The sequence below is a fragment of the Mytilus galloprovincialis genome, chromosome 7 (genome assembly GCF_965363235.1).
Source record: "Mytilus galloprovincialis chromosome 7, xbMytGall1.hap1.1, whole genome shotgun sequence".
In the NCBI taxonomy this organism is placed as follows: Eukaryota; Metazoa; Mollusca; class Bivalvia; order Mytilida; family Mytilidae; genus Mytilus; species Mytilus galloprovincialis.
The window spans coordinates 88,160,051-88,176,622 of record NC_134844.1 but is presented as its reverse complement, the minus strand read 5'-3'; the positions used below and the strand labels follow the sequence as shown (position 1 = coordinate 88,176,622).

Here is a 16,572-nt window from a genome sequence, read left to right as displayed (position 1 = left end):
CTTATGTAATTTATTCGAGAGGTATAAAACCTAAAAAATAAAACAAAATGAAACAGTTAATGTATAATGTATAATTAAGATAATGCATATCAACACAGAGGTTTTTATTACTAGGCTGGTGATCCCTTGGGGAATAAAAACTCCCTCAGCAGTGGCATCGACCTAAGGGTTGTAAATATACTAATCACAGACACCAGGATTGAAAATTTATAGTTTCTCTAGACTTGCATTTCATGAGTAAAAAAAGTGTTTGAAGCAAAAATTGGTCCAATAGTTATCAAAGGCACCAGGATTACAATTTAGCACACCAGACGCGCCTTTCGGCTACATAAGACTCATCAGTGACGCTCATATCAAAAAATTTATATAGCCAAACAAGTACAAAGTTGAAGAGCATTGAGGATCTAAAATTCCAAAAAATTGTGCCAAATACGGCTTAGGTGATATATGCCTGGGATAAGAAAATCCTTAGTTTTTCGAAAATTTCAAAGTTTTGTAAATAGGAAATTTATAAAAATAACCACATTTTTTTTTATTAAGTGTCAGTTTCGTGGAAAGATTGTCCTCTGTGTGACAAAGAACTCGGAAGTCTATTATGTTATATATTATCTAGAATGGCATGTATTTAAATGTAATTAAGCCTCAAATTTCACGTAAGTTCGTTTAAAACACGTAATATAACAACAAGTAAGACATTTAAATTGACAACCACATCACAGCTAGCATCAAAATATTATTTGAAAAATGGAGAAAATAAATCGAGGTCGTTTGACTATTTCAGCAAATATAGTTTTGACAGCATCCTTAATAACCAGGGTAAGTTATACATATATATGTTGTCTGCTAAAATAAGGTACATCACTTGGTTGATACATCTGATTATGGGCTATTAGTCCCCGAAAGTATCATCAATCCGGTAGCCAGTACTTTGGTACTGGCATGACAATACGGATACTGTATTATGGATATTTGCTGTGACAGAATTGAAGAAATACACTTAAATCAAGGAATATATCTCCTGAATGAAAAGCTCTAGTTTCTGGAACTGTTTTGGCTTAACTTTTTGACCTTTGAGGTTTGATCAGTTTAAAAATTTGAAAAATAGATATTTTGGATTTTCAAATATTTTCGTCTCGAACATCACTGACGAGTCGTTTATTGTCTAAATGCACATCTGGAAGTGTAAAATAAGTTTCATTAATAATTAAAACTTCAATAATAGAAAACATGGAATTGAATTAAACTGCATTTATAAACACAGCTCTGCTAATTGTAGATTGTAACATAAACTTGGTATTTGATATGTTGAAAATCTTGGACGGCTTTTAAACGTCAATCACAATCTATCAAAGGTATGCACGACAGAAAAAATTTTCCATCCACACTAGAGACCATTGATTCGATAGATGTGTTTTGAAATAGTCTAGGGAAAACTCAAAATAGGCATAACTTTGAATGGGAAGATATCTTTTTAAGTTAACTATGATTCACAAAATTATCGTTTGTTTTCAGATAGATACGTTGTATACAAACAAGTATAGGACCACCCTATGAACATTTGTGCATGATTTGGTTATAAGATATGAATAGCAAAACTATCGTTTGTATCTATCATTTTCGTATCTAATATATTTTTATTTTGTCCCACAGTAATGAAAATTAGTATACGACAATAAAAGTATAATAAGTGCAAGATTTCGTGTACGCGTATAAATAAACTTAGAATAGATACCAGAACTACAATGTTGTATTTGCGCCAGACTGCGTTTCGTCTACAAAAGACTCATCAGTGAAGCTTGAATAAAAAAAATGTTGAACGGTTTCAAGAAGTTCAAAGGTAGTTCCATCTTGAATTTGGATTGGCAACATCATCTCAAAATTTTCAAAAGAGCAAATTATAGATCAGTTCTGTGTGACAAAATTCCTCAGATCTGTGTAATAAAATATTAGAATTTAATACATACGATAAGCATTTCGACAAATAATGTTTATTTAGCAATGCTGAAAACCAAAAGGAAACCTAAAACAAATATTGAAGAGATAAAAAAGATTCAAATAATAACCTGTACCAAGATTGAATTATACGTCCCTATTGTGCATATTACAAATACTGCATAGAACGGTATTGATCGAAGTTATGCAGAACAAATGAAAAGGTTCTTGAGAAAAACACGCCTATTGATGACCGCGAGGGGTGCACATCTTGCTTCAAAGTTGACTGTTAAAAAACTTCTAATTCTAGAATATTTGAAATCAAAAGCTAGTCTTGATAAACCAATTACAATGAGTTAAGTTTGTAAGAAACTCAACCAAACGTACTAGATCTATTAAATGGCATTTTTTTTTCTTCATCAACGGTCAAAATCTATTTACTCAGAATGGAAATACCAGTATTATTTTTATTAGAACGTATTGTCATGTTCACCAATTCCCACAATTAGGTATACTAGTATTTACCAAGAAAAAAAGGAGAAAGAACCCCTCTCCAATTATGGTACAGCTAGCATGAGAACATTTAATCTAAACTGACCCCAAAAAGCTGGAATGTTTCTTTTTCTTCTTACACAAACCTGTTACAGCAGAGATATGACAACAATACAGTTTATTTTTAACATCACTAATTGGAAGTCTTAACCAATAAGCGACATTGTTTCCCATAATAAGAACCTTAGCTACTAACTATCTATTCTTTTAATATATTAAGTCCTATCTTATTGTTCCAATCGCATGTGTACCAAGTGAGAAATATGACAGTTGTAATCCATCCATTTGGTGTGATTAATTGATTTTGTAATTTGATTAGGGACTTTCCGTTTTAAATTTTCCTAGGAGTTTTTTTTTTCACATTTAATGTTTTTGTGGTGATTTAGGGCTATACTTTCCCTGTATAATACGTGTTCGTTTTCTACTTGTTTTAAGATATAAGTAGACGAAAAAGCAATAAAACATTCGAAATAATTCTGAATATAAATTTTAAGCATTACATAGTTTGCTGTTTCAGTATATTGTACAAAGATATAGGAAGATGTGGTGTGAGTGCCAATGAGACAACTCACCATCCAAATAACAATTTATAAAAGTAAACCATTATAGGTCAATGTACGGCCTTCAACACGGAGCCTTGGCTCACACCGAACAACAAGCTATAAAGGGCCCCAAAAATTACTTGTGTAAAACCATTTAAACGGGAAAACCAACGGTCTAATCTATATAAAAAACGAGAAACGAGAAACACGTATAAATTACATAAACAAACAACTACTGTACATCAGATTCCTGACTTATGACAGGTGACTATATCTAAAGAAGACGGATGGAAACGACCTTGTTATTTTATACTAATTTAAAAGAAGACGGATGGAAACGACCTTGTTATTTTAGAACTTCATTCTTTTGTGACTTTTTTGTTGTTAACAATGAATATTTTAAAAATAGAACACGGATGTTTATGAACCAGATTTTAAATTTAAATCCCGATTAATCGTTTCTAATACATGAAAAGTTATATCACTTTTGAAATAAAATTGTTATCCGAAATCAATTTCAATTATGTCAGAATAATTAACTTACATTCTGTTTGCTTCTATATATATATTTAAATGCGTATATCAATTGATCCAAATTTATACCAAACGAAGACCAAATAAACCGTTAGGATATATTCGTAATGTTTCTTTAGAAATTTACGAAAAAAAGGGGGGGGGAACAGCGCATGATTTGAAACTCAGTTTTCAAATATATTAAATGCTGAAGATAATTAAGAACATTTTACTATGAAATGTGTTAAGCACTGTTGATGAAATGCTATGCACATATAACTTTAATTTCAGATTTTATAAATAATCTTTTATCGTTTGAATTGTTTTACACTGTCATTTTTGGGCCTTTTACAGCTGACTATGTGGTATGGGCTTGCTCATTGTTGAAGGCCGTACAGTGACCTATAGTTGTTAGTTTCTGTGTCATTTTTGCTCTCTTGTGGAGAGTTGTCTCATTGGCAATCACGCCACATCTTTTTTTATATTTCTTTTTTTATCACTCTTTTAGCTTTCAACTTCCTATTTTGTTAAGTTCATATGACGTTAATTTCCAATAGATACTAACATCAGATAAATAATAATTAACAATCACTTCCGATGTAATAGAGCTTTTCCTTGAATGGTTCTATCCCCCCCAAGTGTATTTGTTATAGGAGGACGAAAACATTCTTTGTAATGACCAATAGGAAATATGTTTTGGTGAAAAAGATAATGGTCTATCATATGTTCGGGAAAGGTGTATGTGTTTTAATGGTACAGTCTCGTGTTTGACTAACAGTAGAAAATGACATGGTTGGTATATGATGCAATAGGGATAAGATAATAAAAAGAAATGATGTTTGGTGTAATAGGAAATAATGAGGTGGTTAGTTTACACAATTCAAAGACTACATATATTGTTATTTTTGTATTACAGACATTTACTTTTGGATTCATAATGATGTTGATATTAATCAAGGTTAACAACGACATTCTAGACGAAGATGTTATAAAAATTGTCGACATGCAGATATTAGCTGGAATGCCATTAGGAACAACTGTTAAATCTATTGTATTTTCTTTCATTGGAGTATTTTTCTTAGAACTTGTTACTGGTATTTTTGGAATATGGGGTGTAATTGGAAGGAAAAAACGAGTACTGGCTGTTGTAAGTACACTTAGTCTCCAACCTTCTTCTTCAAGATCATATATAAATGTTTTGTGTACATTTGTAAGATCGAAAACAAAAATAATTTTGTACTTCACTCGCCTCACCGCCCATTAGAAAGACGTCGATGAAATATGTTTATGCCAGGTTCTACTAATTCTAATGATTTCAAAGGATGAACTAATCAACATTTTAAATTGAATACAATACAAATCTTCAGCAACTTTTGTCGAAAAAAGTCTATGAAAATAATAGAAAGTGCCGAATATCATATAAATGAATTAAATGCAAACCATTTATACAAATACAACAAAAAACATACTATAAATTTTATACTTAAAATCAAAACCACAATAAAACTGAAATCCGAGGAAAATTAAAAACGGAAAGTCCGTAATGTATTTGCAAAACCATATGCTCAAACACATCAAAAGGATGAACAAAAACTGTCATATTCCTGACTTGGTACAAGCATTTTCTTATGTAATAAATGGTTGATTAATGCGATATAAAACCTAAATAAATAGGATTTGATATATAAAGTACTTGCAACCTTAGGCGTAACTGTTTAGGCGATCAATCAGCGGTCATCGATCAGTCACCGATCAGTCAAATTCGCGTCAATCTCACGTCATCAATCCGTCAAACTTATAGCAAAAGTCGTTGACTGATCGGACGAATCGGACAGATAAGACCGATCGACCTTTCTGACGGATTGAACACTATCAAGTCACATGATAAACAGATACAAATTACGGAATCGTAATTTCGTTTTATTGATTTAAAATGAAAGGGTTGCTTGCAACCACTCAGTCAAAGGCGTGAATAGTTAACATCTAAATTATATTTGGTTTTAGATTTTAAAAAGTGTGAAAAACATTTAGTGGGTGTTAATTACACCAAAATATTTATTCAACTCTGAAACCAGAGGTGTGCCTTTCAAAGACAGGCTATTCATACAAGACAAGACAAGACAATAGCGACATGTAAAGTACGAAACGTTTATTTACAACTGATCAAAAACTTCTTTTTTATTAAAATATTCAGCCAAGTTTAATGAATTTAAATAAAAAGACATATACAGATAAAACATAAATTTGAAAATTATCATAATAGAATGGTCATTTCGTTTTAATTTATATTATATATTTTCAAACCGGAACAGATCGAGAAAGGATGTTTACATAATGTTTGAGATTTTGATTTTTTTTCGTAAATAGATTGGACAATGAATATATGAGCAGTTCCTTAAACTGTTGGTGTACTATTTTTTTATTATTTTAAAGTTTTGTTTCCTTATACATGTTATAATCTTGAAATTCTTTAAAGATAAACGTATCTCAATTGAGGCCATTAAAATAACAAAATTACAAATAAAATTGCTGCACTATCTTTCAAAAGATAAGAAATATTGGTAATTCTAAAAAAATGCAAAGAACATTATAGCATATCTTTTTCTGATATTCTTTTGCTGTAATGAAAAATAACAATTCTTAAAACTATAAAAAGTACAAAAATCCTATGGCGGTCTATAATGTTTATTAAAAAAAAGAAAAAAAATGCATTCTTATTTATCAAAAACAACATTTTATGCATATTTATCCTTTAAATATTCACATTTGAAATAACTCATCAAAAGGCATTTGTAATGACTTATTACAATTGATGTTGCATTACGTCCAATATGAGAAGAAATATTTGCATTTTAGGCAACAAGTACACACATTTTGTATCTTTTACGTAAAATCTAGCATATTTTGTGAGTACAAATGTAACAACCAATTAAGATGTACAAAAAGTACGGAAATCTTATGGCGGTTTATAATTTGTATTCAGATAATACAGTATTTGCATTATTATTCAACAAAAACAAAAGTTTTAGTATTTTTATTCTGATTTCATCTTAATTATAGTTAAAGACTTATCTTGAGGCCTTTAAGATGAAAATTACAAATAAAATAGATGTATTATCTTTCAAAAGATTAGAAGTATTGGTAATTTAAAAAAATGCGAAGAACATTATAGCATATTTTTTCTGATATTCTTTTGCCGTAATGAAATATAACAAATCTTAAACTATAAAAAGTACAAAAATTCTATGGCGGTCTTTTTTTTCCCATTTCAATAAAGAAAAAAGTGCATTCTTATTTAACAAAAACAAATTAAAGTTCATGTATATTTGTCCTTCAAATATTGACATTTGATAAAAAAAAACTGTATTTTCAATGACTGATTGCAATTGATGTTGCATTATGCATGTTATGTCCAATATGAGAAGAATTTTTTTTTAGGCAACGCGTACACAAATTTTGTATCTTTTCTATAAAATTTAGCATATTTTGTGAATAACAATTATTCTTGATGTACAAAAAGTACTGAAATCTTGTTGCGATTTATAATTTTTATTAAAATTAGGCAATAACTGCAATCTTATTCTACAAAAAACAATAGTTTGAGTGTTTTAAATTATCTAAATTCTAAACAAAACCTTATCTTGATGCATTTAAAATAATAAATTACAAATAAAATAGCATAATTTTTTACCAAAAGAAGAATAATTTTTACAATTTAATACAATGCGTACGACATTTTAGTATATTTCCTCAAATAATCTTTTATTTTTATGAAAAGCAACCAATCCTAAAATATAAAATGTAGAAAAAATCAATAGTGGTCAATGATTTATTTTAAAATGAAGAAAGAATTGCATTCTTGGTCAACAAAAACAACAACAAATCTTATTCCAAAAAAACAAACAAACAAAAGTTTATAAGAAAAGACTTCAGACCTATCTTGAGGCCTTTAAAATAACAAATTACAAAAAAAAATGAATTACTTTGAAGGAATGAAAGTAATCTTAAACAATAATTTAAACAACATATTTAATCATCACAAATAAAGCTCAAATCATCTTAAATTACTATTTTCACTTTTTTCATCTAGTGACATGAAAATGCTAAATAAAGGAATTATTTTAAACAGGGACTTTCTATACTAAGAAAGTATAGAAAGTCCCCGTTTTAAAACGACAACATTTTACCTTAGATAATCGTTACATTGATATTGTGAGTATATCGTTAATTGCACTTGCATTTAATCTATTTAGCCAAAATTTAAATAAAAGAATCTGAAGTAATACATATTAGTAGTGAAAAGTTATTTATATTTTTTTATTTGTCATTGTAAGTTGATTACAAATTAACGAATAAAGGTGTCTTTGTAGAGGTCCGCGTTCATCGATTGTCAATATTGTGGACTTCAGTTTGCAGAAGAATTTTAAATATATATGTATCCGTCCGATCCGCACATAGTTTGTTTGACTTATCTGACGGATTCTATGGGTCACCGATCACTCATCAATCAGTCAAACATCCGTCACCGATCATTCACCGACCAGTCAAGTTCACGTCAAACAGTAACGCCCAAGGTTGCAAGTACTGTAGTCACATGTTATTTTTTGCAGAACGTCTTAATGAGCTCCATCATGATAGTTGTCTACTTTATATATATAGTGATTCTCTCTATTATATACGATAAGGTAAGTTACAAAGATTTTTCAGTATTAGAAAGGGACGATAACATCGAATGACTATGATATACTATTAGATAGTAAGACATTCTAGAAAATGAGTTTGGTTGTTCTATTCATTTGTTTTCATAAAAGCATAATGTTGAACTCATTTCAGTTCTTTATTTGTCTGAACACAGTTGTTGTCGTATGCTTACTTATGACTTGTTTTTTTAATGAGTTCGTTTTAACAGTTGAACGTTTTCTACTGAATAATATGTTGACAATTGTTTCTTTAATCAGAGCATATCACGTTTGTATTATAAAACATACGGTCGTTATATCAATTGATCCGATCGTAAAATGTACATTTTTTGTAGTTGGTTTTAATTGTTGAGATAATTGATTAACTGATGTCTATACATTGCATTTGAAAATATATTCGTTCGCAAATTGATTGTCAAATAAAAATGTCAATAAAAAATAAGTTTCTTGTGAAATACCTCAAAATAATGTATGAATTTTCACTTTAAAAATTACAGAAAGCTGACCTGAAAGAAACATTGAAAAATTACACATCAGCTTACCAGACTTATTTTCGTCAGAATACATACTTGACAGCATACCAGGACCAAGTAAACACGTTCGAGACGTTTTTAAAAAAGGTGAGATATTGTTGTTTCTTTGGCAGGTGTGCTTTACTCTATTTGTACTTAATCAATACATAACGTAATTTACTGTAGGTACTACCAACTTCCAAAACTCAAATTTATGTGTTCAAACCAACTATTAATCCAATGGTAAAAAGCTACAAACAACAGAATAAAAAACACAACATAGAATTGAGCAACATGAATCAAGTTTGTTGATCACCGATGTTGCAAAAGGATGAGCTGATTGAAAAGATTGAAAATTTTTTTTTTAGTTTTTATACAAAAATGCTGTTTTGCTTGAAAAAAGCACATATGTCTCTTTGATTTTATGGTAATCATGCATGATAATGACCATGTCTTTATTCATTTGAAGTGGAGTTCATTTAAAACCTTAATTCATGTAAAAAAGAATTAATACAAAACCTTTATTTATAAGAAGCAGAAACAACAAAAACAAACTTCAACACACATATAAACGATTTATTTGATAGCAACTGCCATCGTCCTGACTTGGTACATGACATTTAAAGAACACATGATGGCTTGAACCTGGTTAAATGGCATGTAAGATTTCCCGCTTTATGACAATGTTGAAAAATATCGCTAAACACAACGTGACAAAAATACAGCACAAACACTCACACGAACAAACATAACAGAGAAACGCACAAACAAATAATATAATAGTCGATACAACATGCAAACCACAAAACAACAATGAACATATTCCATCAGCGACAAACACCACAGGATATCAAAAACAGTGATGCGCTTACATAACAAACATGCGCTCCCGAACTCTATATGAATATTTTCACAATATTTGTCAAAACAATTTTCATGACAATTATGATATGAAAAGGCAGTTTTATAATTATTTGGACTACAAACGATAAAATTTCATAGATTATCCAACCAAAATCATAACGGGAACATTTAAAATAAATTCAGGAATGTTGAATGAACAAAACACCGAGAAACGCACGACTCAAAGGTAAATAAAGTATAGCCAAATTCATCTATGTCAATTTTGCCTGCATAATAAGAAAGCTGGAAGAACCATGTTTTCTTACTTATTTCTTAATTTAGCAATAAAGGGAATATAAGAAATAAATATTTTTGATTTTCCCTCCTATTTGTAGCTTGGATGCAACAATAGTGATCCAGAAATATGCGGGAGTGTGTATGTCAAGAAATTAGACACTTACTTAGAGATATACATCGGAGTAATTGTAACGTGTATAGTGTGTCAGGTTTGTGTAACATCGTTGTTAAGCTGAGAGTTTAAAATATTGAAGTATTGAAGTGACTTTGTTGAATGTTTGTTTCTATGTGATACTGTCATATATTCTGTATTTGACACCGTTTCATGTTATTGGAACATACCAGTGACCATTGAAATTGCACCAAGAAAAAAGTTATAGCTGAAAAAATATTGTGCTTCATATTTTTGCTTTTACCTAATGTATAATTATATGCCAAAAATAGAGAAAACATCAAGAGCCAAAAACATAAAAACGTTCATTGAGACGAAACAAAACAATACTATGACCAAACAAAACTTCTAAAATACAACGATAATTCCACATACGGTTACAATGATTCAGCAAAGTATGGAAGGCAAATATGTCACAACTCCAGATCAGCAATTCTTAAACTGAATGAATGTACCTCTGTAATTTGAAATTCCAACTTGTCTGTTTTGATTTTATGTATTCGTTGGTGACTGATGACAAGGCATATTAACTATTATTGAAATGAGATGCATCTTTTCAAATACTGATACTTTTACAGGTTGTTACAATAGTTGCAGCTGAATACACATTCCGTAAACTTGAATTTAAAGAAAAGAAATCAATCATTTCAAAGAATACGTTTTATATTTTGTTGAGCTTGAAGCATGGGATATTTCGAAGTATTATCATCTTTATAAAGGATAATTGGAAAAGGTAAAACGTAGAATTTTATTCCTTAATTGTACCTGATCTTCATTTATTTAGTTGTACAAAAATAAGTATATAGTAGTATGTTTTTGTTCTGTGATAAGTTTGGAAATACTTATTTCTGTTGCGTTGATGATCAAAAAATTTCATTGGAGCTGATTATTTGTTTTTACATACATTTTTGTAAATTATTATGTTGGATACTATATAAATATTGTAACGTATTTCTATACGCAACAACATTTTTGATCAATTTCTATTTGTTTCAGGAGCAAATTCCTCCTAAACCGAACATTGGTAAACGAAAGACTTAACTAAGTTTATTCATAACCATTACCCCATACACATTATAAATAACTTCGTCCAATAGTGGTATGATTGCAAATGAGACAATTTTACACCAGAGACCACAGGAAGTTAGAGTTTACTTGGTGGGGTTAAACTAGTTTGTTGGTGCCAAAACCCCCTTGTCTTGGACAATGTTGTAAAAGTACAACAGGAGAACAAACTATTACAATCAGTTTAGAAGGGCTTAACTCATCAGATCGACACAAAGCGGAAAAAACAGTAAATAAAAAACATGACGGGTCATTGCAGGGTATACAGATTGACAACAACCAAAAAGACACTGAATACAGAACTGAGAGGACTCGTAAATACTGACATAAAGTTCTGTACACATCCAACACCCAATACAATTATTTAGTATTGAGACGCAATTAATAGTTATAGAAAAAAAATGAACCTGTGCAATGCAAAGATGGAGGTATTTTCAGATTTTAATTTACTGATAACAACATCAATATTTGTATCATTAAAACAATATTTAAAGATCTCAATATAAAAAAAGTACATTCATTATGATAAGTTCAGCTTCTTCCAATACAGGTCAAAAGTTGTGGTTGCGTCGGTCATACTAAAGATAAACTCACTTGTAAGTATTTGTACTGATTTATTATATAAGAATTGAATTCAAAAACATTAAACTGCCATACTATTGATCGTTTGATAGAGAAATACCATGAGAGCTTAACAATTTCATCTATTTCATAATGTGTTGTTATATAGTGTGTTATAACCTGGGACAATGGTATAACATGTATAACAGTAAAACATAAGAACGAACTATACAAATCAGTTGAAAAAGGCTTATCTCATCAGATGGACAAAAATACAAGTGGACGTAGACGGGTACTTGTACATCCCAACAATAAAAAGACACTAGGTACAGCTAGTTCAAAGCATCTAACAACTAATAAAAAAATCAGGTTCTGTACACAGATATAAAAGATTGAAGTGTTAGCTGGTATATAAGTTTAATCCTAATATTAATGCTAATTTCGTCTGCATATGATGGCACAAAAATGTTTTCAGATGATGAAATTATTGATATTATTTAATACCGTATATAAGTTAGACACCAAAAGAGTAGGTCCGGTAAGGCCCGATTTTGGCCTCAAATTTCAGGTTCATATAACGAAAGATTTTGGACACTTTTCAAACACTTAAGTGTCTATTTCAATTGATTCAATTAGTTTATGTGAAAGATTTTAACTGATTTAGTCATTAAAACACTCCGATTCAAGCTTAAATATGAAAAATTAATCAAATATGTCACTTTTCAGATGGTTTTTGTCAAAAATAAATGTTGCCGCATCCGTATATGTTATGTATTATCATCGAATACAACTTACATTTCAATATAACACGAATGCGGCCACTTTCATTTAAGACGGAAACCGTTTAAAATTTAACTAAAATGGTAAAATTGTAAAGATTTTAGTAATTTAGCATGACTTAATGATGCTAGTAACCGATATATGTGCATTGTATTGTCAAAAACAGCTCTTTTTATGTAGCAGAAGCATTCTACTTTCCAGTAAATAGCTTAAATATTACATTTTCACAATTTAGTAAAACTGCTATATTTTGGGGCCAAACAGGGGTCTTACTGAACCTACTTCTTCAGTGAAATGAATCTCAATGAAATACGCTTAAATGTATGTTTTAGGCAGCAGGAGTTGGGCTCCTTGTACTCGGATTAACACTTATAGGGGACGTATTCATTAGTGATGGATCTCTCAAGCATATATTTTACAAGTTGCAGTTTTACTGCTACTATTTCTATGATATACTTGCGGGTCTTGCTGCAGCTTCTGTAGTAATTGGGATTTTAACGACCTCAACTGCTGTTCTTGGCTTAGTTGGATCTTGGAAGAAATCACCACGGATACTTGTAACGGTATGTTATTTAGCAACAGGTTGGTTAGATATATGAATAGACGATTAAGAATAAATCAAACAATAAGAAATTAAATAATGTTTCACAAAAGACACCTAGATATACAATTATTTAGTGGTCTAGCGCGTCGGCATAGTGCATCCGATTTGGTGCCTCGAATCATTCGCATGAATTTGAATCCCGGAGAGGGAAGGAACAAAAATTTGCTCACACAAATTCACAGATCTAACATTGTTTGGCTGATATTTACAAGAATTATATATACTCATATAATATATAAATATATCCACTGACAGTTCATTAAACAATATTTCAGAGAAAAATTGATTTGAATTCTACTGTTGTGAAAAGCTTATTACATATGCTAGTAGTTTAGGTTCCTCTTTGGTCATTCAACTTATCACGCGTTTCTTTAGACAAGTTAGTTATACAACTTTACGTAGACCTAGGACGAATAAACAGATGGATTAAAGTAAATACAGAAAGATTGCTACTCCTAAAAGATAGCATCCTCCAAGTAGCCAGTACTTTGGAAGTGGCACACAAATTTGTATAATTAAATTTACCGTTACAAAATGTCTTAACATCTTATCTAAAGGAGTAGGTTTAGTAAGAACCCTTTTTGGCCCCAAAATAGAGCAGTTTTACAAAATTGTGAAAATGTAATCTTTTAGCTACTTATTGGAAAAGAATGCTTCTGCTACATATGGGCTGTTTTTGACAATACAATGCACATATATCGTGTACTAGCACCATATAGTCATACTAAATTACTGAAATCTTCACAATTTCAGCATTTTAGTTAAATTTTAGATGGTTTCCGTCTTAAATGACAGTGGCCGCATTCGTGTTCATTCATAATATTGAGATGAAAGTTGTATTTGATGACAATACATAACATTTAAAAAGGTTGAGGATGAACACGGATGCGACCACTTTCCTTTTTGACAAAAAACAACTGAAGAGTGACGTTTTTTAGCATATTTGATAGATTTTTCATATTTAAGTTTGAATCGGAGCATTTGTAATGATAAAATCAGTTAAAATCTTTCACATAAACTAATTGAATCAATTGAAATACACACTTAAATGATTAAAAACTGTTCAAAATCTTTCGTTAGATGAACTTGAAATTTGAGGCCAAAATCAGCCCTTATCGGACCTACTCCTTTGGAAATTGCATGGTATCCTTAGGATGTTTTATTGATTTGATTGATTGATGCTTCAGTGACACAACCCATTATAAAATAAATAAGTACGCAATGATTGTCAATAAAATACAATTGTAAGCCCTTTCATTTCAGAGTTCAGTTTTCTCTCTAGCTTTACATTGTAACGAAGTAAGTTCTTTGGGAATTGTCAGGTGGCCAATGTCATACAAAACCAAATTAAAATATAAATTTAATTAACAAAACAAAATAAAGTAAATTCAACAAAAAATGTAATATGAAATGAGAACACAAATGTAACTAAATAAACACACACGGAACAAAACAAAATGTCATGAAATAAACATAAATCAAACAAATTTCGGCCTGCACACTTTCCGCACACTGCCCGGATACGTTCCTCGTTGTACGTACTGTAGATGTAAATGATGAACTGGGTTGTTCCCCTTTAAATTTCTCTTTATAATTAAACGGACGAATTAACTAATTTTCACATATATCTGGTTGCTTCTAAATTGATTGAAGAGAACACTAAATTTGTATGAATAAATATAATGCTGAATAACAAACTATAACTGCTTTAAACTGCATAAATACTGCACGGACTTCTCGATTTCTCAACTAAAAATGTATATAATTTTACGGACTTTTTGCTCCAAATAAATAGAAACGGACTATAAATTTATCACCGCCTCCATGCGTTGTAACTCCAACCAATATATCACCGAGTTGTTACCATTTTTAACCCCGACACCATTAATTCATCGACACCATTATCTCCGACCAGTCGACAATTAGCAACGTGCCAACGCACACTAAAACCGGGCCTAAAAACCCCTGCAAAATAATAATTGAACCCAAAAATTACTTACGTTATCTATAAATATGAATAATATGGCAATTATCCGTACATTTGGACCGCGAGCAAGAAATATCATCTCGACAGCAAATTGACCTCAATGTACCATAAAATATAAGTAAAATAACTTACCTGAGTGTTGTTTCAATTAGCCTTTGGACATCCATGTCCTGTCCTGACAATTATAATGTCCAAATTGCTATCTAAACCACAAACCCAACTGCACAAACGTGTGCTACTCTCAATGATCATGTGCCGACTGATTTGAGACTCACCTGTTAAATTTCAATAGGTGCGTAATCACGTGATAAACAAGGTCTGCTTGACTAGATTACCGGTGTTAGTGAAAATAAGAGATAACATAAAATATAGTCCTAGGTGTAAAATAAATCATATAAATAATTAACTGAAGTTTGTTACAAACGTCCCTTTCCAGGAGACTAAAGAACATTTAGTCCGACAAGAAACAACAAACTTCAAAATCTAATCTGAAATTAAGCTATATCAGTAAAAAAAAAAAAAAAAACAAAATATATAACAAAAAAAAAATCCCTGTTGTCTATCTGACAATATTTTCTAATATAACAATTGGCACAGTGACAATCCCACCGCTGCCACCATTGTAACGAAGTAAGTTCTTTGGGAATTGTCAGGTGGCCAATGTCATACAAAACCAAATTAAAATATAAATTTAATTAACAAAACAAAATAAAGTAAATTCAACAAAAAATGTAATATGAAATGAGAACACAAATGTAACTAAATAAACACACACGGAACAAAACAAAATGTCATGAAATAAACATAAATCAAACAAATTTCGGCCTGCACACTTTCCGCACACTGCCCGGATACGTTCCTCGTTGTACGTACTGTAGATGTAAATGATGAACTGGGTTGTTCCCCTTTAAATTTCTCTTTATAATTAAACGGACGAATTAACTAATTTTCACATATATCTGGTTGCTTCTAAATTGATTGAAGAGAACACTAAATTTGTATGAATAAATATAATGCTGAATAACAAACTATAACTGCTTTAAACTGCATAAATACTGCACGGACTTCTCGATTTCTCAACTAAAAATGTATATAATTTTACGGACTTTTTGCTCCAAATAAATAGAAACGGACTATAAATTTATCACCGCCTCCATGCGTTGTAACTCCAACCAATATATCACCGAGTTGTTACCATTTTTAACCCCGACACCATTAATTCATCGACACCATTATCTCCGACCAGTCGACAATTAGCAACGTGCCAACGCACACTAAAACCGGGCCTAAAAACCCCTGCAAAATAATAATTGAACCCAAAAATTACTTACGTTATCTATAAATATGAATAATATGGCAATTATCCGTACATTTGGACCGCGAGCAAGAAATATCATCTCGACAGCAAATTGACCTCAATGTACCATAAAATATAAGTAAAATAACTTACCTGAGTGTTGTTTCAATTAGCCTTTGGACATCCATGTCCTGTCCTGACAATTATAATGTCCA

General features: G+C 30.7%; 1 protein-coding gene and 1 long non-coding RNA gene across 2 annotated transcripts; both read left to right on the top strand.

Annotated features, from left to right (window-relative positions):
• The first annotated feature begins 720 nt into the window (after positions 1–720).
• On the top strand, positions 721–6,689 carry LOC143084306 (uncharacterized). Its single transcript, XM_076260718.1, has 3 exons — positions 721–816; positions 4,456–4,686; positions 6,600–6,689. The coding sequence occupies exons 1-3, from the start codon at positions 745–747 to the stop codon at positions 6,687–6,689; spliced, it is 393 nt and encodes a 130-aa protein (XP_076116833.1). The 5' UTR covers positions 721–744.
• Positions 6,690–10,650: 3,961 nt separating this feature from the next.
• LOC143082040 (uncharacterized) lies at positions 10,651–13,010 on the top strand. The gene is made up of 3 exons (XR_012980231.1): positions 10,651–10,796; positions 11,679–11,724; positions 12,802–13,010. It is a non-coding gene; the product is annotated as an uncharacterized LOC143082040 (long non-coding RNA).
• The last annotated feature ends 3,562 nt before the right edge of the window (positions 13,011–16,572 follow it).